The 26,880-nt window shown below is 44.0% G+C and overlaps 1 protein-coding gene across 4 annotated transcripts in view; it reads right to left on the minus strand.

Moving 5' to 3' along the window:
* Positions 1–26,880, minus strand: part of GRIA1 (glutamate ionotropic receptor AMPA type subunit 1) — a 299,116-nt gene that overhangs the window by 108,054 nt on the left and 164,182 nt on the right. For 3 of the 4 annotated variants that reach the window (XM_045551319.1, XM_045551317.1, XM_045551315.1), the window contains 3 exons: positions 14,864–15,025; positions 12,686–12,853; positions 4,414–4,518 (listed from right to left, as the gene is read on the minus strand). In XM_045551319.1, coding sequence (XP_045407275.1) covers positions 4,414–4,518; positions 12,686–12,853; positions 14,864–15,025 — 435 coding nt within the window. The remainder of the gene's footprint in view (positions 1–4,413; positions 4,519–12,685; positions 12,854–14,863; positions 15,026–26,880) is intronic. The other variant, XM_045551318.1, reaches the window with a different exon arrangement.

The following is a 26,880-nucleotide window of genomic DNA, read 5'->3' on the forward strand; positions in this document are numbered from 1 at the left end:
AGTCTCTGGGCAAGGTTTAGGGTCAACTCAAAGGGCTGGGAACCCTGGTCTTGAGAGTAATAATTGGGGAAGCTCACACCAATGGACAATTTGTCAATTGATGAAGGTCCCAGTGGAAACCCCACTTCCACGGAGAAAGCCAAAGCCCAGCCAGGAAAGGGACAATGTGATAAGGGGAGAGACTGGTAAATGCATCAGACGCAGGCTGGGCGCAGTGGCTCATGCCTGTAATCCTAGCATTCTGGGAGGCCAAGGAGGGAGGATCACTTGAGGTCAGGAGTTGGAGACCAGCCTGAGCAAGAACGATACCCCGTCTCTACAAAAAGGAGAAAAATTGGCTGATTATAGTGGTGCACACCTGTAGCCCCAGCTACTCAGGACACTGAGGCAGCAGGATCATTGAGGTTTGAAGCTGCAGTGAGCTAGGATGACATCACTGTACTCTAGCCTGGGCAACAGAGTGAGACCTTGCCTCAAAAAAAAAAAATAATAATAATAAAAATAATGAAATAAAATAAAAAAATAAAATGGCATTGGCATCCAGAGTCAGAGCTTATAGCAATCAGGGGTTGCAGAGCCCAACATCTCTCACTTAGTTAAAATACCTAACAAGGCTAAGAAGATGCTAAAGCCCACACAGCTGGACAGCGGCAGGACTGGGGTGGAAGTCTCTGGCTTCCCTTATTATTGCACCACTGCTATGTCCCCAACATATCCAGGGTACCACTAACGTGTAGAAAAGGATCTGGCTGTATTTTCAGCCATTCCACCACCCCAGAGCGGGGGGAAAAAACATATCAACATCCATATTTTAGTAATGACAAACACATAGCTGCTCAGACACAATGTAGAAATGCCAACTTGTTTCTTCCAGGAAATAGCAATATTATTTCCCCTGAGGGCAAAAGGCCATTCTGAGGATTTTGAGGGACAGGCGAGGTCCACGGTCAACAATTTTCTATCTAGGAGCAATCTAGTTGCCTGCTCGAGGCCTCACACAAAACAGCTACAACATCTATGTTTTCATCTGTAAGACAGGGGAGTGACATCACCAATTCTCCCCAGAATCAGAAAGGAAGATGGCCTGGGGAGGCAGTCAGATGTCTGATGTCCTTTCCTAGGGCAGCGAAATTCCCCCAGCTGCCACCCTTCCACCAGCGCCTCAGTCATCAGAAATGTCCTGATTGTGTCACTCTGATACACTCAGCTTTGGCAGTGGCTGCAGCAGGTTGAACACGGGCTGGAGAGTCAGGGGCCCGGATTAAGGTCTTCATTCAACCAGAGCTCACTGTGACAACCTAGGTGGCCTACCGGGCCTCTCTGCTTTGGTTCATCCACCTGGAAAAGGGGATATATGGCTAAAGCTGATACTCTTATAACCACACTAGGAAACAAAAAGCTTCGGCCGGGCGCGGTGGCTCACGCCTGTAATCCAAGCACTCTGGGAGGCCGAGGCAGGAGGATCGCTCAAGGTCAGAAGTTCGAGACCAGCCTGAGCAAGAGTGAGACCCCGTCTCTACTAAAAAATAGAAAGAAATGATTTGGACAGCTAAAAATATATATAGAAAAAATTAGCTGGGCATGGTGGCGCATGCCTGTAGTCCCAGCTACTCAGGAGGCTGAGGCAGAAGGATCGCTTGAGCCCAGGAGTTTGAGGTTGCTGTGAGCTGGGCTGACGCCACGGCACTCTAGCCGGTGCAACAGAGTGAGACTCTGTCTCAAAAAAAAAAAAAAAAAGAAAGAAACAAAAAGCTTCGAAAGGGATAAATAAGCCACCTCAGTGTTCTCCAGATTTCAGTTGTGTGTCACCTCTTTGACATTTACCATGGCCGCTAATGCCACTAATACAGGTAACCTTCACTGAACAAGGATCGGTGCTAATGAAGACATGATCTGTTCCCATTTTAAAGATGTGGAAATTGAGGGTTATAAGAACTAAGTGACTTTGCAGATGTCCTCTGCAGCAGCAGGAATCAGAACAGGGCATAACGAAAACGAACTCAGACCTTGCCTATTTCTGGATGGGTGTCATTCACAGCAGATATTTGTCCCCAGAGAGAGTTTCTTTGTACAATCCTCATGCCAAAGGTTTGCTGCAAACTGAATATGCTCTCAGTGGCTACATTCATAGGTAAGCAGAGTACCCTTGTTTGTACCTGCTGAAAGTTAAGGCAGGTAGGGGGCCTACTGTGGCTGATTACTGAAGTAGAGCCACTAGGGGATGGAAAATGGGCTCTGGAAGCCCTGAAGTTGCTCGTAGTCTAGGAAAAGCAATAGTGTATCTACCAAAAGCCACTGCAACAAGGGAGAATGTGATAATGTCCTGGGGAACTCAAATGTGCTGTGGGAACACAACAGGACAAGAGATAGCTTCTACTGGGTGGGGAAGGCTTGATGACAGAGAAGACATTTAAACTTGGCCTTTGTGGTAGGCAGAATAATGCCTCTCTGAAGATGTCCATGTCTTAGTCCCCAGAACCTATGAACATGTTATCTTACATGGCAAAAGAGAAATTGCAGATATGAGTAAGGTTATGTACCTCGAGATGGGGAAATTATGTTGGATTATCTGGGTGGGCCCAGTCTAATTACATGAGTCCTTAAAAGCAGAGAACTCTCCTGGCTGTGGTCAAAGAGAAGGTGTGATGATGGAAGAAGGGTCAGGGAAGAGTGATGCTGCTGGTTTTGAAGACGGAGGAAGGGTGACATGGGCCAAGGAATATGGGCAACCTCTAGAAGCAGCTGGAAAAGGCAAAGGAGTAGATTCTCCCCTGGAGCCTCCAGAAAGAAACACAGCCCTGACCATTTCTTACTTTTAGCCCAACAGGACTCAAGTCAGACCTCTGACCTACAGAACTGTAAGATGATAAATTTGTATTGTTTTAAACCAGTTTGTGGTAATTTGTTATAGCAGCAATAGGAAACAAACAGCTATGATGAATAGGATAAGTCGAGATAGACTGAGAAGTGGATTCCAGACAAGACAGCAGACAACATGAGTTTATAAGAGTTGAGGACATAGAGCGCGTGTAGGGAACTTTCCAGTAGATCTTCTGTGATGATGAAAATTTCTACCTCTTTGCTGTTGGATGTGACAGCTATTAGCCACATGGGGCTACTGAGTACTTGCCATGTGGCTAGTGCAACTGAGGAACTGACTTTTAAATTTTAATTAATTTTCAATTTCAATTTAAATAGCCACACATGGCTAGTGGCAAGTGTATCTGAAAGCACAGGCACAGAAGATATTAAGTTCGAGAGCTTAAGACCCAACTTTCAATGTACCTGGCCTCCCACTTAGAACTTCTGCACACCGTTTGATCATTCAATCTGCTCAATGACCCTATGAGGTTGGCAGGATTATGGGGGCCCCCATTTACCAGATGAGAGAACTAAGGCACAAAGAGCTTGAATACCTTGTCCAGGATCCCAGACTGGTAAGTAACGAAGTCAAAATTCAGTCTGTAGCATTCCAGAGCAGTACTCTGATCCACGGCACTCTACCAGCTCTATACTACGCTGTGCAGTGCTTCTTAGTCACTATGTTATGCCACAACAAGGAATTAGAAATGGGATGAAGGCCCTGGGCAGGGAACTAGAGGCTGCCATGAGAAGGCAGGGAAGGCTTCCCTGGGGAATGACATTTATTAATACTTTGAGTGCTGAAGGCTAAGGAGAGATTGGCTGGCAAGAGAAGGGAGTAGGGTAGAGGGAGTCCCAGGCAGAGGGAACATGTGTGAAGCCTCAACAGTAAGAAAGACCATGGTGTATTCAAGGAATTGAAAGACAATCAGAGTGACTGAAGTGGAGAGAGGAAGGGAGTGAGTGTCAAAGGTCAAAGTTGAAGAAATTGACAGAGGCCAGAGCACAGAGGGTCTGGAAGAATTCTGATTGTTATTCCAAGGATTTGAATGTTGTTCTAAGAATTTTAATATGCATATATATTTTTTATATATACATATATACACACATATTTTTCACTCTTATGTCTGCGTGGATAATGGAGTGGATGTAAGTATAGGTTAGCAGAAGATGTTTAATTTCATCAATAATCATTATTCTCAAGTTTTTAGTTCAGAATCCCTCAGGAATAGCAACGGCATTTTGAACACATCAATTATCTTATATTTTCGAAGTGCTTTCTATACTTTGGGTTTTCACAAGCACCCTGAGACAAATATACAGATTTCTATGTCCATTTTGCAGATGAATGAAAGGATTCTCAGAGAAGGGACCTGATCTGCCCAAAGTCCCAACTGGTCAGTGGCAGAGCTGAGTCAGTCTAGAACCTGTGTTGCCCGAGTCTCTTCAATGATCCATTCCAGGAAAGGTGAACTCACAGAGCCCTCAACTCTGGCCAGTCTCTGCTCAGGCCTCTCCTCCCTGCGAAAATGAATCAAAAGCGGCCCTTACCTTTCTGATGCCATCATGTTTCATTTCAATCACATGGAGGGTATAGTTGGTCCGGCGTCCTTTCTCATTAAACTGCACGTTTCCTGTCAAGCCTTCAAACCGCACCTGGAGAACAAAGCCAAGTGGGGAACAATGAACTCACAAGATGCACTTTGTATTTGTTTGCTTTTTCTGCTGAAGGAAAAATCCAGAACCCAAGAATGTTTCATGGGATGAGGTCTTGGTGTAGCCTAAATGCGAAAGCTCTCCACTCCCTTGCCCGTGCCAGGCATCCACATCAGAGTACAGACCTCTTTTCCCCTGAACTGGGATCCATCCCGAAAATTGTTTTCATCCATTACTTTAGGCAAACACAATGGGTCAGAGCGCATGCTAATATGAAATCTTTTTGCATCTCTAATCAAACACCCTGCACCACACCACTGGCTTGATCACCCCTCGCCCCAGATACACATCTGAAGATGAAGAGAGTAGGGGGTTCTGCAAAGAAAAGGCATTGGTGTGCCGTCACTAGCAAGTCAGGAGAAGACCCAGGGCCAGAGGCCAGCCTTATGATGTCATGGATTGTGCTTGAAAATGATTTCTTAATTTCTCTATGAGTCCGAGGAATAAAATACTTGGCAACCTAAAGACTTGTATTTAACCAACTCTCCCTTAACAGCCAAGTGGGCTATTTACCTCTCTAAGTCTTCAGTTTCCAAAATTCCTGCCTTGTTTACCTTAAATGACAACAGCTAATGTGGAAGTGGTGTGAAAACTTGACAGCACTGGAGGAGAACCTTTTATGTACAGACCAGAGCATGCAAGGTTTTAAAGAAGTCTCAGTTCGTTAAAATAAAATTTGCATTGGAATCCCAAAATATGCTGCAAGAGATTTCTTCTCCACACACAGGTCAAACCAGATTTTCATAGCCTCATATCTTCAAGTTTGTATTAAAAGCCAGAGATCAACACGGGGATCCAAGACCCTTAGGGCAAGGACTGCTGCTCCATAGGTGACCAGTAAATGCCACGCAAGTTCACTCTCAAATTGAGAATGCGTCTAGCTGCGTATCATCAGCTCAGACACAAGAAACCACGTTCCCTGTTGGTGACCTACCTACCATGTGTCCTCAGCTCCCTCTTGCCTAAGGCCAGTGAGGTGGGGCTCTACCAATTTGTTACCAATACACGGAGCCTGTGAACCAGCACTGTTTATTTTTTTCCCTTTTCAAATAGTTTAAAAAGAAGTGTGGCAGAATTTTATCTTTTTCTGACAGTGGCCAGCTCTTCTGTCTTTAGCAGGCATGAGAATAGCTGGGGGGTGTGTGTATTTGAGAGTGAAATGACAGACTGCGTGTGTGCACGCACATGTGTATGCACCTGTTCGGAGGCTGACCCCCTTGTCACCTTCTGGTTTGAAGTCTCAATGGGGAGTCTGTGACAGACCCAGAGCACTGAGCAAATTATACAGCAAGCTCTTCACTGTCTCAGATGAAATCTGGGGAAATCCCCGGCTCTGAAAAAGTCTGGGCTGTCTTTGCTTTTCAGAGAGAAAACAAAGCACAGATCCTACTATGAAGAATAAAAGAAGGGAAAAATTCCCTTCTATCAGCAACTTCACCTTCGTCTCACCTTCGTCATCTCTGGCCTGTCTTTAGCTTTGCCGTTGATTCAGGTTCAAGACCAGGTTGCCAGGTTGGTGGGTGCCAGTTTAAGTAACTCATTTGGAAAAGGTGACTGGGATAGATGTGGCAGATGACTGGGTGGTAGATTGATTTGCTCAAACAGAAAGAAGTGTCATTAATGATCCAAATGGGCATCTACTCTTTGGCCCCAGTCTCAAGTATCACACTAATTATCAATATGGCATATGAGTATGGAGGATTACATAACCTATGACTCAGTTTCCTCATTTGTTTAACGAGACCAATTAAAGTTAATTATGTCTTAAGGTTGTTTTAGGGATTAAATGAGATTTTTATGATCAATGCTTGGCCCATGGTGAGTATTCAACAAATGCCAGCTGTTATTATTATTGTTACTAACAGCAATACTAATACTACCACCACTTTCCAAATATTTCATGTTTATGAAGCACTTTCTCACATGACTTCATCTCTATCCACAGGAAGTCCCTGAGGTATGCCATTTAGGGATTATGATCTCATTTACATGAGAAAAGTCAAAACTCTGGGAGGTAAAGTAATCTGCTCAAGACTTATGACTAACAAGTAGCAGAGGCAGATCTAAAATCCAGAGCTTTTGATATCTTCTGATGTCTTCACTTAAGATACCCAGTGGTCTCTCAAACACGGGCAGTGCTGCCATGCTAGGCTTCAGGTGGGCAGCACAGAAATGTACAATGTCGTGTCTTCTGCCCGCCTCGTACTATTCCTGCTCGGCATTTCCCAGCTCATGCTCTGACCATTCCTAAGCACATGGCCATGGGCTTGTGACTAAACCCATCTGTTTCTTGGTTTTCTCCTCAAAGAACTGACGTTCTTAGCATATTGTCTGGGACATAAGTGTTCAATACATGGTTTATATTATGTAGGTGATGATGATGATGATGATTGCTACTGTGCTGTGTAGAGTGGATAAGAGGGATAGAAAATGAGAAGATCTAAAACTGAGACCTTGCATCTGACAAGTTGTTGTCTTAGAGCAGGGGACTCTTTTAGCAGAAATGAGGACTTTTTCACTGTTACTTTTACATCCCTTCTTCAGTTTCCTATACGGTCAGGGGTCCTACCTGCAAAGCTCTAGTGACCTGAGGGCTCTTGCATTGTCACAGTGATTTCATAAGAAGCTACTTATTTGATGTTCACAGAAACCCAGTGGGTAGCCAGAGCAGAGGTTTCTTGCCCATTTTACAGGTAAGATTATTGAGACTCAGAGCTGGTGGCACTTGACTCCAGGACTCACAGTGATTTATTGAGAGACCTGGGGTAACTGACGGCTCTTCCTGTCTGGTCGGGGCAGCCAAGTTTTACACACACTGAGATAAGTCAAAGTATCAGAGAACACGAAAGGAGACATCCCAGAACCACCACCCCATGATGACAAGGAGAGGTCAAGAGAATGGCTCAGACTCTAACCACTTATCATGGAAAGTCAGGACTCAGAGGAAGAAGCTTCTCAGAAATGACTTGAAAGTGCTGTCTCCATCCATCAGGGCTGAGCTCCGGGCACTTATCCCCCCTCCCCAGGTGACTGAGATTAGACTGATGGAGACCAGGCATTTCTCCTTGGCTCCTGCTCCCGGAACTGCTGTCACTATCCTAGAGCCCATCAACTCCTTCCATGAAAGATGGAAAATTAACCTTGGGTTTTTCCTGTAAATAAGTCTGCTGCCAGTGGGACACTGAAGCATACATTTTCCTTCCTGCCTAGTGCCAGGAGAGTGTTGGTTAGTATCTTTACTATGTGAACCACGTTAATGAGAAAATTACTCAATGACACGTGTTAACCACGATAAGGAAGACTTATTCAGGACCTTAGCTATAGGTATAGGGACCACTGCAATGGGGTCTTGTAATGGGGAAGAGAGATTGGGTTCAACTCCGGATACAGCACTGGCAAGTAAGAATTTATAGCCAAGGACAGGGTGGGGGTCAGTGGATGGAAACTTACTAAGAGGAAACATCAGAGATGACAGATCAGACATCACCTGGGGGAGGATGATGGAGGATGAAGAACTCGATTGTGGGGGTCTTGCTAAACTGACTTAGCAGAGTTCTTTGCGAAAACTGGATTTTATAAGACATGCACAGATGGGCCTAGGCAAAAGTTGAGGAGCCTGGCTTAAGTTTGGTCAAGCAAAGAGTCTTTCTTACAATAGTTGTGAACACTGACTCTTCCCCTCTTCCCTCACTGGAACCTGAAAAGCAGCCCTAGGGGAGACAGCTGAGCCACCCTGTACCCAGGGCTTCTATGATGGCTTTGCAGCCCCCTTTTATGCATATCCTTCCTCTTGCGGAAGTCCCCCCTTGAGGCCTGGGGGCCAGGTCCCTGCTGGACCACATATTAGTTATTCCAGCCAGGGCAAATCTCAGGACCCCTCTGAGCTTTCCTTTTCCCATCTGAACAATGGGAAGAATAATCTTGGCTCTGTCTCATGCAGTTTCCGCGTAGTTCAAAGAAGAGCATCCATGATGCTTTCTGATAGTTTTGGCCCTTGTGACAAGCCAGTGAGGGCGGCAGTGCTGAAAGAGAATCTAGGCCCAGAAAAATGGAGCGATCAGTTAAAGGTCACCCAGATAGTGCTTGGTGGAGCCTCAGTTAGAAGCCAGTGAGACACCCGTAAGTCCTCTCCTGGATCCGCACTCTAGTCTCCTGCTGCGTATCATCCATGTCCCCATCCAGAATGTCCAAAACCCAATTTAGTCCTCGTTCAAATTTACCCTTCCTTTAAGGCTTGCATGACCTTCTATCTCGGTTTGCTCGAGATAGTTCCAGTCTCCATCTCTCATTATTCAAAGCCCCGTCACGCTCCTGCAGGAAGCCTTGCATGTGTCCGTATTGCTCGGTGCTGGCGTTCTGCTCCGACCAGCCATGGCAGCGACGGCCGCCTGTGTCAGTCAGCCCTTTATCCACGTCATCCTAGCCATTATTTCCCACAGGCTTGTCTTGCCTTTGAAACTGGATCTTGAGTCCTGAGAGGCAGGGACTGTGTCTCACGGCCCATCCCTCTGCAGACCCCATCCGGCCCAGTGCTGGGCTTGCCTTTGCTTCCACATGCGTGATTGCGGGCTGGCAGATCACAGAAACAAAAAACTAAGAGAGATGGTCACTATTCAGGGCAGGTATTCTAAACCCGATGTCCTGGGATAGGCTTCCACGAGTGTCTATGTTTCTACCACTCCTGGTCATGCAAAAATGTATGTATGTACATGTGTGGATATTTCAGAGAAAAAGAGTCAACAGACATTTTTTTTTTTTTTTTTCAGTTAAATCATCCTCAAATGCCTATAACCTCCTTAAGAACCTGACTTGGGGAGTTTGGCCTTCTCTGCCAGCCGGAAGGCGCCATATGGGTACCCTAATGCCGCCTCCTTCCTGGAGCGCTGAGGGCTTCCAGGATGTGGGCTCATTAATATTCTGAACAGCTCCCTGGGTGGCAGGCAGGGGACAGGCAGGCAGGCGGATTATCCTCACTGTGCTGCTAGGGAAATTACAGCCGGGTGCTGGAGGGGCAGGGGGGAGTGTTGCACCGATATTACCCAAGGCCATGCATTGCTGGGGGCTGGGCCATAGCTCTCGTGTCTCCCCTGCCTGGCTTGGCCTTCGAGGCTCCACAGTGGTTAAGCATACAGAGCGAGCTGTTAACTAAATGTGGGTTGCAGTCCCAGTTTTACCACTAGCTAGCTATATAATTTCGGGAAGTTTTATAACCTCTTGGAAGCTCAGTTTTTCCATTTACAAAGCGCACTTAATAAAACTAGCTACCCCAGAGTATTAAGGAGGATTCAGTGAGATAATACATGTACATGTTCAGAGCCTCGTCCATAGTAAGCCCTTCACACATCCTGGCTATTACTACTGCTGCTTTTAGAATTTAAGTCCCCCGTGCGCAGGCCCTCCAGGTAGGCTGTGCTGGGACTCCAGGCCTAACTCACAGATGTCCCGGCTCTGACACAAGCTGAACCACGGGTCTCCTCCCACTGTGCCATCTGAAGGGCAGTGGTCAGGACGCAGAGAGACCTGAGCTTCCAAGCCCCTGGTTCCGAGGACTGGATGTCATCAGCATTTACCCAGACCGTGGTGGGCAGCTGCTCCCTGATGACATGGCTATTTCAAGAGATGAATCTAGAAGGGGAAACGCCTGGACAGTGGCCATGACTATGTGTGGAAGGCCCCCATGGTCACAGCTTTCAAGCAGTGGACAGGCCTGGCTTGGGCAGGAGGAGGAGCCCTGGACTGGGGTTTGGTACAGCCTCCACTGCTAAGCGGCTGCGTGACCCTGGATGAGTCCCCGCCCACTCTGGGTCTGCTGTCTCATTTATCAAGTGAGGGACAATGAGAGTCAGTAATCTCTAAGGTCTCTTTCAGCAGTAAACTCTTTTGATTCTAGGTGCTTAACAAAGGTTTGAAAAGCAATCAGTTGGAACCTCTGTTCTTAAAAAGTTGGAATGTTCTGGGTTTTTTTTTTGGGGGGGGGGGCTAGTTTTTCTTTTTTCTTTTTCTTCATAGACACTCAAGGGAGTTTCCTGAGGGCAGACCTTGCCTTCCCTTGTCCTCCCTGGTGCATGGCCCCAGGCCAGAGCACGCCGTAGGCCCTCAGGGAGCAGCTGACACACACACACACACACACACACACAAACACGTACACACGTACATCTTGGCTCCAAGACAGAATAAAAGAGGTCAATATTCTTCTGACTAAAGCAATTGCTTCCTCTCAAACCTTACAGGGGACAGAGGCAGAAGAATGAGTGTACATTATAACCAGAAGGATGTGGGTTAGACTGTTAAGAAAAAAAAAAATTTAGACTCTTCGAATTTTTAGAGCCAGTTGACACTTGGGGGTCGTCTCTCCAAATTCCTCATTTTCAGGGATAAGGAAAGGGAAGTCTGCAGGACAGCTAAATGACTATTTCACGGTCACCCAGAGAGCCAGGGGCCCAGCTGGACTTGGCGCCCGGCTCTCCTGCCTCCTGGCTCACGGCCCTTCCTGCCACCCTGCATTGCCTCCCAGGCTTCATCACTGTCACGTTGACGTCAGAATACGCTTTCAGGAACACCATTAAGATGGGAGAGGCAAGGGAGTCGGGAGGGTTGTGCAGGCGAGGGCTAGTCCCTGGGACCTTCCGAAACCATCTCACATTGCAAATAGAATCTGTCTCGACTGTGGAGTCTGGAAGAGCATTTTAAATAAGCTGAAGGGGAGGCGCTGCCCCTTTGGCAAGCATTCCGGAAGCTGCCTGGTGTCTGCTATTGCTGCCTGGTGACTTGGGGGCCACCCTGCATGGGGACGAGGGGAGCCAGAAGCGGATGCAGGAGGTCCTCGTTTGCATGGTCCTCTTGCAGTTAGCAGGGCTCCTGTTTAGCTTCATTCCAAAGGACAGAACTCCTTCTTCTCCTCTATGGAAAGGCGCATCCTCAGGGCTGAGGAACAGCTGGTGAGGTTCCTTTCTCGTCTCTTTCTCCAGGTTGTGAAAACAGCTAGAGCTGTGCACGTGTGGTTGGCAAACAAATGGAAATAGTTGTACATTTTGCTCTACTTTTCTCCCTCATTCAGAAATGCTCCTCTTTTCCCCCAGGAGCCGAAATTCATCTTCTGCTGAATGTAGTCTTAACAATATAGCTGGTCCTACCCAGGCAACTCCGCTGGTTGGGGAGGGCGGGTCCCGGGGGGGCAAGTGCACAAACTGTCTTGGTATTGCCAGCTTGCCACTGTGCCTGATGCTCTGTCCTCCTCCTGCAGCGAGCAATGCCGTCCTTCCCCGGTCCCTTTGGAAATACATCCTCTCTTTCATGAGGCATCGGAGGAAATATGGTGCTATCCGTTGGCAGTTTCAGAATCATAGCCTGGGCTTGAGGTGCTTCTAGAGGTTTCTAGGACCTCCAAGAATGATAAAGCTGAGGAACGTCCCCAGGATCTTCTAAACCAGGGATGCTAAATATACGCCCACGTGTACCACTGTCTCATCCTGCTTCCACCGCAGACACATCGCTAATTGAATATTTATACTTCTCCCTGTTGTATCTGGATTCAGCCAAGGGATCCTTTGCACAGGCAACTGGTTGGAAGGGACACGGCCATTTTCTAGCTCTGATTTTTAAACTGTTCTTAAGTGCAACAAAATTGATGATGGTGACACTGAGGAGCAAGAAGGTCATATCAGAAGTACTAGAAAACATTTTCTAGGTCCCCACACACAGTGGGCCCTCAGAAAATGTGTACAGAGAGGAAATCCAGAAAATCATGGTGAGAGGAGAGGGTCTCCAGGAAGGAGACTGCTAACACAGCTAATTTCATCCCCTCCAAGTTTCAAATCCCCTTTTTAAATACAGAAAATCACTGGCTTTCCTTTTTCAGCATAATTGCTAAGCACAAAATATAGCTTTTATACTGCAAGGAATGACTGTTCCATATTATTGGCTTTAAAAAAATTTTTTACATGAGATTCCATGTATGCTGAGAGCCACAAACAAACAAAATGCAGTCGTTGTTCCAAACTTCAGGTGTGCTCTTACTGCTTTTTAAAAAAAGCTGCGTTTTGCCCAAGCGTGATGCTGAAATACTCTATTGGGCTCCCACGAGATGGGGCAGCCACTGCCGGCTTACCTGCTGCAGAGCTCGCTGGATGTCGATCCCCTGGCCCCAGGGCACAGCCGGGTTAGCCAGGCAGTCCCCAGCATTCCCCCGGCGGGATATGTCAATCCGCTGCCTGCGCAGGCTCTGGAAGGCCTCAGCCATCACCTTCACCCCGTCGTAGGTGAGCGCGGAGGTGTACTGGTGGGAGGAACGGAGGCAGTTAGCTATCAGAGCGAGCTGCCAGGAAGGCAGGGACGGGGCTGTGTTTGGGAATGCACTTTCTGGGGATGCGAAGGTGTGTGGTGGGCCAGGTGCAAGGCACCAGTGGGGAGACGGTGCTGAAGCAGGGAGGGGGTGCCTGCCCTTTCTAATGGGGGCTGCTGCTCCACACGGGCTAATGTTGCCCTCCTGAATTGTCAGTTCAGTATCACTGGTTATGACTTTTGAAGAGAAGCTGAAATTCTAGATTTGCGTATGCAATCTTGCAATTTTTAAAATGTTGGTTCAATTGGGGAAAAAATGCATAGATTAAATGTAACACCTCTGCAGGCTAGATATAGTTCATGGAAAACCAGTTGGTTTTCCCTGTATTACAGTCATTAATTGGAAGCCAAGGGAAACTGTTTACTCCACCATCTCTCATGACAGTAAAAGAAAAAAAAAAATCCAAGAAGGGTGAGCTCTTATTTATTTCTGTATGTGGCTCACCTGTGTGGTAAGTTTCCATCCTGCAAATTTTCCTCTTGTCCTTACTCATGACAACTGTCTACTGTTTCCTCTCTTGACCAAAAGGGGGCTAAGATGTGGATGAAAGAAAACCAGGATAAATAATAGTCCAGGAAAATATTTCCTGGTTTTGGAACTCACGTCCGTCTTCTTCACTAATTTGTTCCTAATACCTATTGCGTTGTCTAGCATACTGCAAGTTCATGGTTCAGAGCTGAAGAATGAATGTATGAGTCTTTTTCTAATTTTTGGCTTTAATCCTCTCACTTCTTTTTTGTTAAAATTGTATTACATTTATATTATTTTCGTAATCTGCTCAAATCTTTTGAAAATCGAGTGGAGTACTCATATATTAATTAATTAACTCCTGTGCGGTTCGCTCACTGTTTTAAAGGGCATTTGTGATTTTGTCTGTTTAAGCTCATAATGAAACAAGTCTCCATTCTTGAAGAGTTAAATCAGTTTGAGCAACAGTAGAATGAGAAATGTCTTAGCTAAATGGTCCACCGTTTACAAAAATAAATTGACCGTGTGGCAAGAGAAAGTCTGCCAAGGATTCACTGTTTGCCCCAGACAAATAAACTCAGCCTCAGAATCCTTCTCAACACAGTATTCCACACAGTCACTGCCAATCTATTTGATTTTACATGGGAAAGAAAAATCACCTGCTATCCTTATTTTAAACTATTCTCAAATAGCAAGCATAATAAGCTTTGGTTGCAGGATTTAGAGCTGCATTGCTGGTGAGTGAGAGGCAGCTAGTCTGCACGGTAACTGAGAACTGACTCTCCAAGGCAGAGATCTGCTGGATATTCAGTAGTTAGGTTGCCTTGATTTTTAGCTGGGCACACAGCTGACCAGAATAAGGGTCACCTCACCACACAACTCAAGGACATTTCAGCCACAACAAAATGAGCATCCCCTGAGCTGTGCAACACAGTGGCCCTGCCCAGAATGGAACCACCATTTTGCAGCTTCCCTTGCAGCTAACTGGGGGTAGTTTTCTGAGATATGGCCAATGGCATATGAGTAGATCCGTGTGTGGCTTTTGAAAAAAATTCTGAAAGGAAGCAATTATGCTTTTCATTTTCTCTTTTTCCTACCTGCTGGGCAGGAGGCTGAGGTCATGGCTATGATTTGAGCAGCCACTTGGACTCTAAGGTAGCAGCCATGCTCTGAGGACAGCAGAACAAGACAGTAAGAGAAGCCCACGTATTTGATGATTGCGGAGCCATTATACGAGTCCTGGACTGCTGACTCCTAAATTTTATTTGTATGAGAGAAAAATAAAATGTCTAACTTGTTAAAACTATTGTCTTTTGGGTTGCCTGACCCTTGCACCTTATACGCTTTTATCGTGATGAATATATTTTCCTTAGCTTGTTCCTTTTAGAAAATCTATTCCTTTCCAAAGACTAACACTGTCTGGAAATCTGGGGCAGGCAAAGGGACCAGGCTGCCGCCGGCTGCTCATTTCTTCACCTTGGGTCTCTTCCAGTCCACCCGGGTGTGGTCTCGAGCGTCGCTGTTCTTCCACTGCTGCATGATCCTGGCTGGGATGGTGTCTGTGTAGTTCACCAGCTGGAAACCTGTCACATTGGCTCCGCTCTCCTTGAATTTGTTTAAGTCAATGTCCATGAAGCCCTGCGGAGGAAACAGGAGGGAGAAGTCAGACTGCTGCCAGGTTAACTCGACTTAACCGTGTTACAGAATCACAGGATCGCCCACCCTGTTTCACGAGGTGGAACTGACTCAACAAAGAGAAGGTTATGTCTTCCTTCCTTCTGAACTTGGTTACCCCTTAGTTTGTGCACAAAGTTAGCACAATGGTTAAGAGTACTTGCTCAGGAGCCAGCACGCCAGGGTTGAAGTGCTGGCTCTGCTAGTCACAAGTCACTAGTTATACTACCATGGACTAGGGTACTTGACAGTTTTCTTGTCTGCATGATGGAGGTCAGGAGGTTGGGGAGAAGATGTGATGTGATGACACATGTCAAGTGTGTGGTGCAGACCGAGTGATCGATAAATGGTAACTAGGGTTATTATGATGATACAGATATATGGGAGAATGCCCTCCCACCCTCCATCTTTTGGAGAGAAGAGGAATCTCAAGTTCATTAGGGTAAGTTCCTATGACTTCCCCAAGGTCCCCAGCAAGTCTGTGGAAGAGGCTGGATTCTGACCTGGGTCTTCATCCCTTACCCATGTAACAGACTAGATCTTTATCTATGAGGAGACCCGAACGGTTCTAACATCCATGAAACAATCTTTATTGGAATGAAACTTTCCCCCCCATTTGGTGAAGTTCACTCAAACTCAGGAAGCCTTTAACGTGAGAAGGAAATCTTATATTTGTATAAAATATTCAATAATATATGGTACTTTCTTATCTGTGGCCTCATTTCACTTTGTTGCTTTATAAGGTAAAACTTAAATGTCTATTTTCCAGATAAAGAAACTGAGACAGAGCGGGAGAACTGACTTGCACAAAGTCATTCATGCAGTGAGTTAGCGGCAGAGAGAGGACCAGAACGAATGCAATCTGTTCATTCCATTGCTCACTCGTGCACTCACTCATTAATTATTTAACAGATAATTTTGAGAAGCTATAGTGCACCATTCTAAGAGTGAATGAAACAGGTTCCTTCTCTCACGGAGCTTACATTCTAATGGGGAAGGCAGACAATAAAAAAATAAACAAGTAAGTATGCAGCATAGTATGGTGTAATCTAGCATAGTATACTCAGTGGCAGCAGTGAGCCCCATGATGAAAGACAAAGTGGAATAAATGGATGGGGGTGGGGACAGCGTCATGCTTGGAAAGGGATGAGCGGGATGGGCCTCCCTGAGGAGGTGGTGTTGGCACAGGGATCTGAGGGAAGCGAAGCCTTGTGACTGAGCTGTGGGGATATTTGGGGAAGAGCATTCTGAGCAAAGGCCCAGAGGTGGGAGGATGCTTGGCGTGTTCAAGAAACAGTAAGGAGGCTGGTGTCACTGCAGCACAGCCAGTGAGAGGAGAGAGGGTGGGAAGTGAGGTCACAGCGGCCACCCAAGGCTGGGTCACATAGAGCCTTATGTAAATGTGAAGCTTTTTTTTTTTTTTTTTTTAGGTATAACTGAGGGTCTGCTGCAGGTATTTGGGCAGGGATCATAAAGTCACTTCCCTTTCAGTTCCACGGCTTGGGGAAACTGTCAAATCCTAGCGAGTGAGATAGGAAAATGGAAGCACGATGGGGGATGGGGAAGCTCTGACTGGCAGCCCAGAGACCTGAGCACTGGTCCCAGCTCTGTCCCTGGATCCTCCGGCACTGCCCGCATCTCCGAGTTTCTCATTGCCTTTGTCCAGTTTTCTCACGTGAAAGGATGGACTTCATGGGTCAGAGACACCCCTCCCCAACCTGTATCTCTAAAGTTCTGTGATTCCTTATTGTATTTATTTTTTAAACAAACCAAGCTTAGTTGCACTCAAAGCCTTTGTCCTGGATATTCCTTCTGCCTGATAATGTGATTTCCCTGGCTGGCTCCTTAGCACAGTTTGGATCTCAGCCAGAATGCCGTCTCTTTAGAGAGGGCTTTCCTGACCCCCTTATCTCAAGATCCAATTCCTGCCCTGTGGTAGACACTGTCAGCATCCTGTTCATTTCCACTCTCCTTTGTTCACTAGTATTCTACTTTATATACTAACTGCAAACACCTGTTACCTCACCTACCTGCAGGCTAAGCCAGACATGTTGGGGAGTTAATGCACCCAGAAGTAGCTCTCAACCAATACCAGATGGGCAGTCAGTAGATAAATGCCCCAGAATCCTCTTCCCTGGGTGGCACAACCCTGAAACACGTTCTACACTAACATCTAGAGATCCCCTAAGGCATTGCGCTCCTGCAGTATCCTGCAGTGTGTCTTGATGATGCACCTTTATAGGCTGCCTTCCCTTCCCTGATTTCCTACTGATGTTTCTAGGATTGGCACCCACAGAAACCACCTATGCTTGAATCCTCGTCTTAAGAATTGCTTCTGGAAGAACCCAATAGAGTCACCCTCAAGACCTCATCCAGTCAGTTCTATTTCAGTGCCCTGCTAGAGCTTCTCCAGAGCATTTATCACCATTTGAGACTATCTTGTTCACTCATGTGTTTCCTTGTCTTCTCCCCTCCCATGAGAATGTCAGCTTCATGAGAGCAGTGACATTTTCTGTCTCAGTCACCAATGTGTCCTAGAACCTGTACCTAGAACAATGCCTGGCACAGAGTAGATGCACAATAGATATTTGTTGAATAAACAAATAAAAGTCAGAGACTTTCCTCAAGCAAGAATGCCAATTAGCCAGGAGAAATATAACCAGCAGGAGGCAGATGCCACTGGATGAATTTTATTGAAAAGAGAGTCTCAGTTTGGAAATACCTTTGAGATTAACTTGTTCTATAGCCACAGTTTCTAGAATTCACAGAGGTAAGTCATTTGCACAATGGTCTTCACAAGCTGTTAGTAAAGGTGAAATCAGAATTAGGTTCCCCTACCTAATATACATTTTAAGACATTACACTGTCTAAGAGCACAGCCATCCCAGCATTGGTAAAAAGCTAGTACACTGTATAAAGTACTTTGTGCTAATCATCTGTGCCACTTCTATGCTTTGTATAGATCCAGAAAAGAATCTATACAGCCAAAGCAACCTTAAGCAAAAAGAACAAATCAGGAGGCATCAATTTACCAGACTTCAAGCTATACTACAAGGTCATAGTAACCAAAACAGCATGGTACTGGCATAAGAACAGAGACATAGACATAGACATAGACATGGGTCAGAACAGAGAACCCAGATACAAAACCATCCTCATATAGCCATCTAATCTTTGACAAAGCAGACAAAAACATACACTGGGGAAAAGAATCCTTATTCAATAAATGGTGCCGGGAAAATTGGATAGCCACATGTAGAAGACTGAAACAGGATCCAAACCTCTCACCTCTCACAAAAATCAACTCATGGTAGATAACAGACTTAAACCTCAGGCATGAAACTATAAGAATTCTAGAAGAAAATGTTGGAAAAACTCTTATAGACATCAGCCTAGGCAAAGAATTTATGAAGACTCCAAAAGCAATCACAGTAACAACAAAAATAAATGAATGGGACCTGATCAAATTATAAAGCTGCACAGCCAAGGAAACTATCATTAGAGTGAATTGACAACCTACAGAATGGGAGAAAACATTTGCATGCTATATATCTGAGAAAGGGCTGATAACTAGAATCTATAAAGAAATCAAGCAAATCAGCAAGGAAAAATCAACCAATTCCACTAAAAAGTGGGCAAAACACATGAATAGAAACTTTCCAAAAGAAAATAGACTAATGGCCAAGAAACATATGAAAAAATGCTCAACATCTGTAATCGTCAGGGAAGTGCAAATCAAAACCACAATGAGATATCGCTTAACTTCAGTGAGAATGGCTTTTGTCAAAAAATCCCCAAACAACAAATGCTGGTGTGGATGCAGAGAGATAGAAACACTTACGCATTGTTGGTGGGACTGCAAACTAGTACAACCTCTATGCAAAGTAATATAGAGATACCTCAAAGAACTAAAAGTAGACCTACCATTTGATACAGCAATCCCACTACTGGGTATTTACCCAAAGGACAAAAAAAGACATTTTATAAAAAAGACACTTGCACTCAAATGTTCATAGCATCACAATTCACAATTTCAAAGATATGGAAACAACCCAAGTGCCCAATAATACATGAGTGGATTAACAAAATGTGGTACATGTATATAATGGAGTATTACTCAGTTATAAAAAATGGTGAACTACCTCTTGCATTATCCTGGATGGAACTGGAAACCATTCTTCTAAGTGAAGTATCACAAGAATAGAAAAAGAAACACCACATGTACTCACTATTAAATTGGTACTAATTGATCAACACGTGCACAAATGAAATAACACTCATTGGAAATCAAGCAGGTGGGAGTGGGAGAGAGGAGGATGGGTAAATTCACACCTAATGGGTACAATGCACATTATCTGGGTGATGGGCACACTTACAGCTTTGACTCAAATGGTACAAAAGCAATTTATGTAACTGTTTGTGTCCCTGTAATATTCTGAAATAAAATAAAATTTTAAAAGCTAGAACACAGTTGAGAGATTTCTCATTGTTTTTAGAGACTTTGAGAACAACTTGTTCATAAAATAACTACTGAGAGAATAAAATGGAAATTATCTCCTGCAGTCAGATTCTGCCACTTGAAAATCTGTAGCAAGCTCCTGGGCATTTTGTACTGACTGCTTCCATCCAAAACATAATGAAGGCCAAAGGAATGGCAGAGTTTGTTCAAATGTAAGTGCTGTTCAACCCCACTACCAGAACATCTGACTACGAGGTTAGTGGAGCCAAACCTTGGTTACATATGATCAAACTGATGAGATCCTCCAAACAAACTTCCCTTCTCCCTGAGAAAGAATGAACAAAAAATGATAAAACATGGTCATAGCTGTGATAAGAAACAAAATTAGAAAATAACTTGGAGGTCAATGTACGTTCATTTAATAGCTGACATCTTCCCCTCCATGAAAGATTTCATGCTGGCTAAGAATGATAATCTTGCATCTCTACAATGTCTGTAATCACTAAGAAATGACTATCTTAGAGTTACTAGACTTGATTTCTCCATAATGCGAGCACATGGACTATGCCAATATAGAAATGTGTTCTTGACTAAGAAAGGGAAATAAAGGTGTTAACTTCTTGCCCACCGGTTAACTGGAAAATTCAACTCACTCACTCTATTCCCCTGGGCAGTATCTTAAACAAGGTTTAATTAAATCATTTTCTAATTTTCTTTGCCATTTTATTAAAAAAAACCTTGGGGGGTAATATTTGGTAATTAATGCATTTTTATTTATTTGCCTTATGTGTGCTATTAATTGAATAATATCGTACAAGGATACTACATTGCTAATTATATTCTATTACAAATTTTAACTATGATGTTTGATTGTCACTACTCTTTTTGAGCCATTTTGCCTATTTTATAACATGTCCCTAAATGCTCAGTCCATTGGTATATACACTGTGGCTATTGAATAAAAATGAAATTAATATGCAGGGTGCTTTTTATTCAAGTTATTCAGCATTTTTCAAATTATTTAGTCTGAGAATGCAGGTCTAAACCCAGACCCCTTCCACTGACCCCCGAGCGCTGGCACAAGATGCTGCTCTTTGCAGAGTTACTGTTTCTCATCTAAAATGGAGCTTTGTGATGAGTGAATTCCTGGGGCTACTAGGTCATTATGTTCTTGTCTGCTTCTTCCATCCTTCTGTGGCATTTCACTCTGTCCCACGTGTGACTAATGAATGGATGAAGAAGGATGCTATGCCTACTATCTTCATTCAAATGCAAATGAACTGGCTGATAAATTGTAAGCTTTCAGGATAATGGTCCTTAACCTGAGGGACACAAAAGCACCTTGGGGAGCTTTTGCAAAATAGCCATCCCTAAGGACTATCATTTAGTAGCCCTAAAGGGGAAACAATATCTGTATTTTGACAAAGCTCTAATGCTGGTGAATCAAAAATCAAGGTTCAGTATATTAAAATTATAAAGGTAATCATCAGAAGAATTCCAAATAATAGCACAACTAAAAAACATTGAGGAAAAGACGTGGGGGGTAGTATGAGATGATTTGTCATCTTTCTAATGCAAAGTCAGACACAAAATTAAAACTGATAAAGCAAGAAAAAGAAATATAGATATACTATGTAGAAGTGTGGAGGAAACCATCAGAATGATCAAATACAGGAAAAGCTTTAAATCGTTATTTCTAATAAGTGCGGGATTGGAGAGAACGGATGCTTGCTTTTTATTTTATACCCTTTTGTAATATCTTTTTTATCATGTGAAGGCATTGCCTTTGAAATATTATTAAAAAATAAAAATAACTCCTCAGATAATTCTGTTGTACCTTGCTGGTTAGAGATCATCCATTAGTCACTGGGAAGTGGGGCAGGGACTAGCAAAGGCAGGACAGGGAAGAGGAGTTGATGTATTTATTGAAGCTTTGTTATGGTCTGTTAACAGAGCCTTGCTTAATTTATGATCTCCTGGCCTGGAATTAAAGAACACTGGTGCTGTCAAATGCTCCACTGAGACATAGCTTCAGAAGCATTATTCAAAAGAATAACAAAAATGATAACAACGGCTAAAATGCCACTTCATATACTTCATATGCATTATATAACTATCCAAACAGCATTTTAAAAGTTTTGAGTTACTGACATTTAAAAATGAAAAATTAAATAATCAATTGAGAAGTTACCCCTAGATTTACTTTAAACATTTCCTAAGCTCTTATCCTGAGCCAGGCATTCTATTAAATGCTTTACATAGATAATCTCTACTTAATTCCTTCAACAATTCTGAGAGGTAAATGTGCATAGTAGGAGACTCATCTGCATACATGAGTGAGCGAGTATCCATCCTAATTTTCTTTTGAGGAGTTATGGTTCAGAGACCTTTGGAAACTCCCACGAGATCACACAGCAAGCAAGGATTCAAACTGTGGTCTAACCATAAAATTTGTTTTCTTCACCAGTGTGTTACACTGCCCCCTCAGTGGAAAAACAAATGAGTTTAGCTTTAGGATGGTGTATCCAGATTGCCCCAGACAACGAAGGAGAAAGAACCTCAGACTGTGGCTGACACAGTTAATAGTCCAGAATAAATGTCTCCCTCTGCCAGAGCAGGGGCTTCTGATACAGCTGTCTTGAAAGAACATTGTGCTATGTTTCTCTCCTTGACACCAACTTCCTAAGGCTGCTTAGATGTCTCCCAAGCTTCTGGTTTATCTGAAGCCTATTAGTGCCCATCTACCCCACATCTGTACCAGGGGTCAGCAAATTCTTTGTGTAAAGGGCCAGATTGTAAGTGTTTTAGGCTTTGTAAACCATATGGTTTCTATCTCAAAGACTCAACTCTGCCATTGTGACGTGAAAGCTGCCGTACGTAGACAAGATTAAATGAATGAGCACAGCTATCCCAATTAAAATTATTTGTGGACACTGAAATGTAATCTCATTTAATTTTCACATGTTATGAACTATCATTCTTTTGATTTTTTCCCAATTATTTTAAAATATAAAAAAACATTCATTCTTAGCTCATGAGCCATACAAAATCACATGGTGGTTGAATTGGACCCACTGGCCAGGGTTTGCTGACTCCTGATCCATTAATACACAGAAGCAAAGAGTTTAGAGATCGGAGCAGACCCTTCCTATGGTACTGATAGGGAAACTGAGGTCCAGAGAGGGGAATAGCAGCTTAAGGTTGTACGGATGGTTAGTGAACAAGCTGGGATTAGAATCTGTCTCCTCCCATCTACACCCACCATGTGTGGCAACACAATGCCGAAATGACATTTGAGTACGATGACTGGTAGTGAAAGTGCTCAATTAAGAAAACTAGTTAATACAGTCACTCAATCTATCATATGTCAATTATAATTTTCAAAGGATTAGAATGAACAGGCATTTCAAATAATTATGATATCCTAAAGAGATACTGAACACTATAACTACGTTGGACACGCTTTCATCTTGCTGTGAAGATTTGGAGAATGCTTTAAGGATCTTGAAGAGGCTCTGGGCCATCATTATGGCTATTAATTATCACATGCATTTGGAAACAAAAGAACTGATTATGTGTGCTGACTGGTTACTTAGAGGCTCAGTTCTCTGGTCTTGGAAACGCAGTTATCATAGCACCTACATCACAGAATTGGCGTAGGCTTAAACGAATTAATACAATTAAGCACTGAAAACTGTGTCTGGCACACAGTAAGTGCTTAATGAATGTTAGCCATTATTATTATCGTCGCATTCACCATCACCATTATCATTGGGTCAAGAGGTTAGGTGTTTTTAGAGCTGCTTCAAATCCAGGGACTGGGTTAGGCAAGAAGCCGGAGAGAACACGAGGCAGGTATACAGGAACACGGCTTTGGAAGGATGAAAAGCTTTATCTTCAAAGCTGGATTTCCTTTTCTCTGGGATTCTTTCAAGAGGTCACATACAAGCTGTTCAGCCCTCATCATCCTGCCTGCGCCGACACCGCACCCATCAGAAGGAAGAAGGAGCATCTCACTTCATTAAGGGAAAGGGGCGAGGAAGAAGGTTTATTTTCCTGGGACACAGGAAAGAGCACCCCCTCCACCCCATCCCCCGGAGATCTAGAAGAAGTAAGATTAGAGAAAAATCAAAGAACTTGGACTTTATATTCTGAATGGCACACGTGGAACATGCCAGGTTTCCCCAAATCGTCAGACAAAATCTTAAGGATGACAGCTTCACAGAGAGGACAGTTATAGGGAAGTGTAGTTTGAAATGTCTTGTGACATTAGAAATGCTTGAAAAAAAGTGGGAATGATCAGCTTAAAAAATGAGAGAAGACTAAGAGGGTAAGTGAAAGGTACATTTTCCTCTCAGAAGGGCTGTCATGGGGCAGAGGTGGAAGATTTGTTCTCTGAGGCTCTGAAAGGAAGGCCAGAGTCAATGCACGGTTAGATGTCATGGGAGGCAGATTTTGGCTAAAACAATGACAATGACAATTACAGGACCTCCTATGTATCAAACCTGTACCATGTAGTAGACACTGTGCTAAGTGCTTTATTTGTATTATCTCATTTAATTCTCATAGCAACCCTGTAGAGCAGTTACTATTATCACTCCCATCTGCAAATGAGAAATTAGAAAACTAAGGATTAAATTCAGAGTAGCTCCTGCTCAATGTAGCATAGTTACTAAGAGACAGAAACCATAGTCCTAGCAAGTAACAAGACTCCAGGGCTTGTTTTCTAACCACTGTACACCCTGCCTCCTAAGCACTAGTGCAGTCCATCTGACTCATTTATCTCCCGTCCTGCCATGAAGCACTTGGAATGGCCTGCATCTTTATACCAAGAAGAAATTAGCAGGTTTCCATGAGATCAGGACGTTTGCCTCAGGCTCCTTAATGTGTGCTGGCACTTGGAATGTGAACCACAAAGCACTTTATTTCTATCTTTCTCATAGGCCTTCTTAGCTTTCTCTTTGAGACTATAGCGGTCCTTCCCATCTGCCCTATGAGACTGTGAACTCCTTGTGGGCAGGAACCTTGGTCCCCATAGAGTCCACACACAGTGCCTGGAGGTGCAGGTTTAATCCACGTGGGGGAATGAAGGAACAGAAAGTCTTCGCTTATCCTTTTCAGGATTTTCTCATAAGCTTCAATCCTGTTACCTCTCAGCCTCAGTTTTTCCTTTGTAGACCAAAGGCGTTTTTTTATTGACATTTTTTGTGTAGTTTATTGTGAATGAGGTTACACCTAAGAAGTGTCAGGAAAAGAGGTTTAGGGACAACCTCGTAAGTTCTGTCCTGTCTTTTAACCTCGACAGCTGTTTGTTCTTGGGCAATTATCATAATCTCTACAGGCATTAGTGTATCGATCTGCAGAGTAAGGGCACTGGCCAGATCTGGGACCTTTCAAGCTATGTTCCTGGTTCCAGGCATTTTAGAAGTTACTGTGTTGGGTTAGAAGAAGGGTAGAAATATGGGATCCTAGATTCCCACCCTCTCTCATCCCCCAAAGCAGCTCTGCTTTTTATCTGTTTTATATACTAGGGTTCTCCCCCAAGACTCCATTTGAAAATAGAGCTTCAAACTAAAAAGTTTGGAAACTTCTGAGCCAATTGATTTCTCTCTTAAGGGCTCTTGCAGCTTTGATCTGCAATTCTGTGATCACACAGGTGTGTGCACATGAATATGGATGTGTGTGAATTTGTGGAATACGCCTGGGCTGAGGACTTAATTGTGTCCTCAAATACCCATGTCTCTGCATAAAAGTCTTCCCATTTTCCTATTTTAGCCACTTTAACTAACCAACACTTGAAGGTGTCCTCACCCTATATAATCCCTGGCAACACGCGGGTTTATCTGGTTCCCACCAAGTCAATAAGACATTGTAGCTGTGCTTAAATCAGGGAAAACACCATCAATATCGGGGAAAAAAAAGCATTAGATCGAATGGTAGGTCTCCTTGAATCTGTTTAAGGTATCTCCATAATGCTTTCCACAGGGGTTGCACTAGTTTGCATTCCCACGAGCAGTGTATGAGTGTTCCTGTCTCTCCGCATCCACGCCAATGTGTGTTGTTTTGGGACTTTTTGATAAAGAGCATTCTCACTGGAATTAAGTGATATCTCATTGTGGTTTTGATTTGCATTTCCCTGATGATTAGGGATGTTGAGCATTTTTTCATGTGTTTGTTAGCCATTCTTATACCTTCTTTTGAAAAATTTCTATTCATGTCATTTGCCCACTTTTTGATAGGGTTGTTTGATTTTTTTCTTGCTGATTTTCCTGAGTTCTAAATAGATTCTTGTTATCAGTCCTTTATCTGATGTGTAGTATGCGAAAAAATTTTTTCCCATTCTGTAGGCTGTCTGTTTATTTTCGTGACTGTTTCTTTGGCTGTGCAGAAGCTTTGGGCATCTACCCAAAGGAACAAAAGTCATTCTATGACAAAGACACCTGTACCCGAATGTTTATAGCAGCACAATTCACAATTGCAAAGATGTACAAACAACCCAAATGCCCATCAATCCATGAATGGATTAGAAAATTGTGGTATATGTATACCGTGGAGTATTACTCAGCTATAAGAAATAACGCTGATACGACATCTCTTTGGTTCTCCTGGAGAGAGTTGGAACCCATTATATTAAGTGAAGTATCCAAAGAATGGAAAAACAAGCATCACATGTACTCACCAGAAAACTGGTTTCCCTGATCATCAACTAAATGCACATTGGGGAATGACACCAACTGGATATCAGACTGAGGCGGGGGGTGGGAGGAGGGGATGGGTGTATGCCTACATGATGAGTGCGTTGCGCACCGTCTGGGGAATGGTCATGCTTGAAGGTGCTGACTCGGGGACGTGGAGGGTGGGGGGAGGGGATGGAGGTATGACTACATGGTGAGTGCCAGGCGCACTGTCTGGGGAATGGACATGCTTGAGGCTCTGACTCAGGGGGATGGGCAGGACATGGCAATGTATATAACCTGAGCTTTTGTACCCCCATGATGAGCTGAAATAATAAAAAAAAAAAAGCATTAGAATTGACTTATGCAATAACGTTTGAAACCGGGAGGCACACTTGGATATCTGCAAACGCACCAACAGACCTACCCCCTCACACAGCTGTCCACTATTGAGAAAGCATCATAAATGCCAGTCAGTATCTCACAACGCAATTCTCTCAGTCCTGGGATTTAGGGTGAAATGCCAGCACTTTGTGGCAGAAGGTCAGGGACCCCCGAAATTGGGCCGTTGATGGAAGGCTGTAGAGATGCACTACCTGGTCTGGGAATGGCTGGTCTTCCAGAGAATCCCCACATCTTAACTCTGCCCTAACTGGGTGCAGTCAGGGGTGACATCTGGCCATGGC

Source organism: Lemur catta, chromosome 5 (genome assembly GCF_020740605.2).
Source record: "Lemur catta isolate mLemCat1 chromosome 5, mLemCat1.pri, whole genome shotgun sequence".
NCBI lineage: Eukaryota > Metazoa > Chordata > Mammalia > Primates > Lemuridae > Lemur > Lemur catta.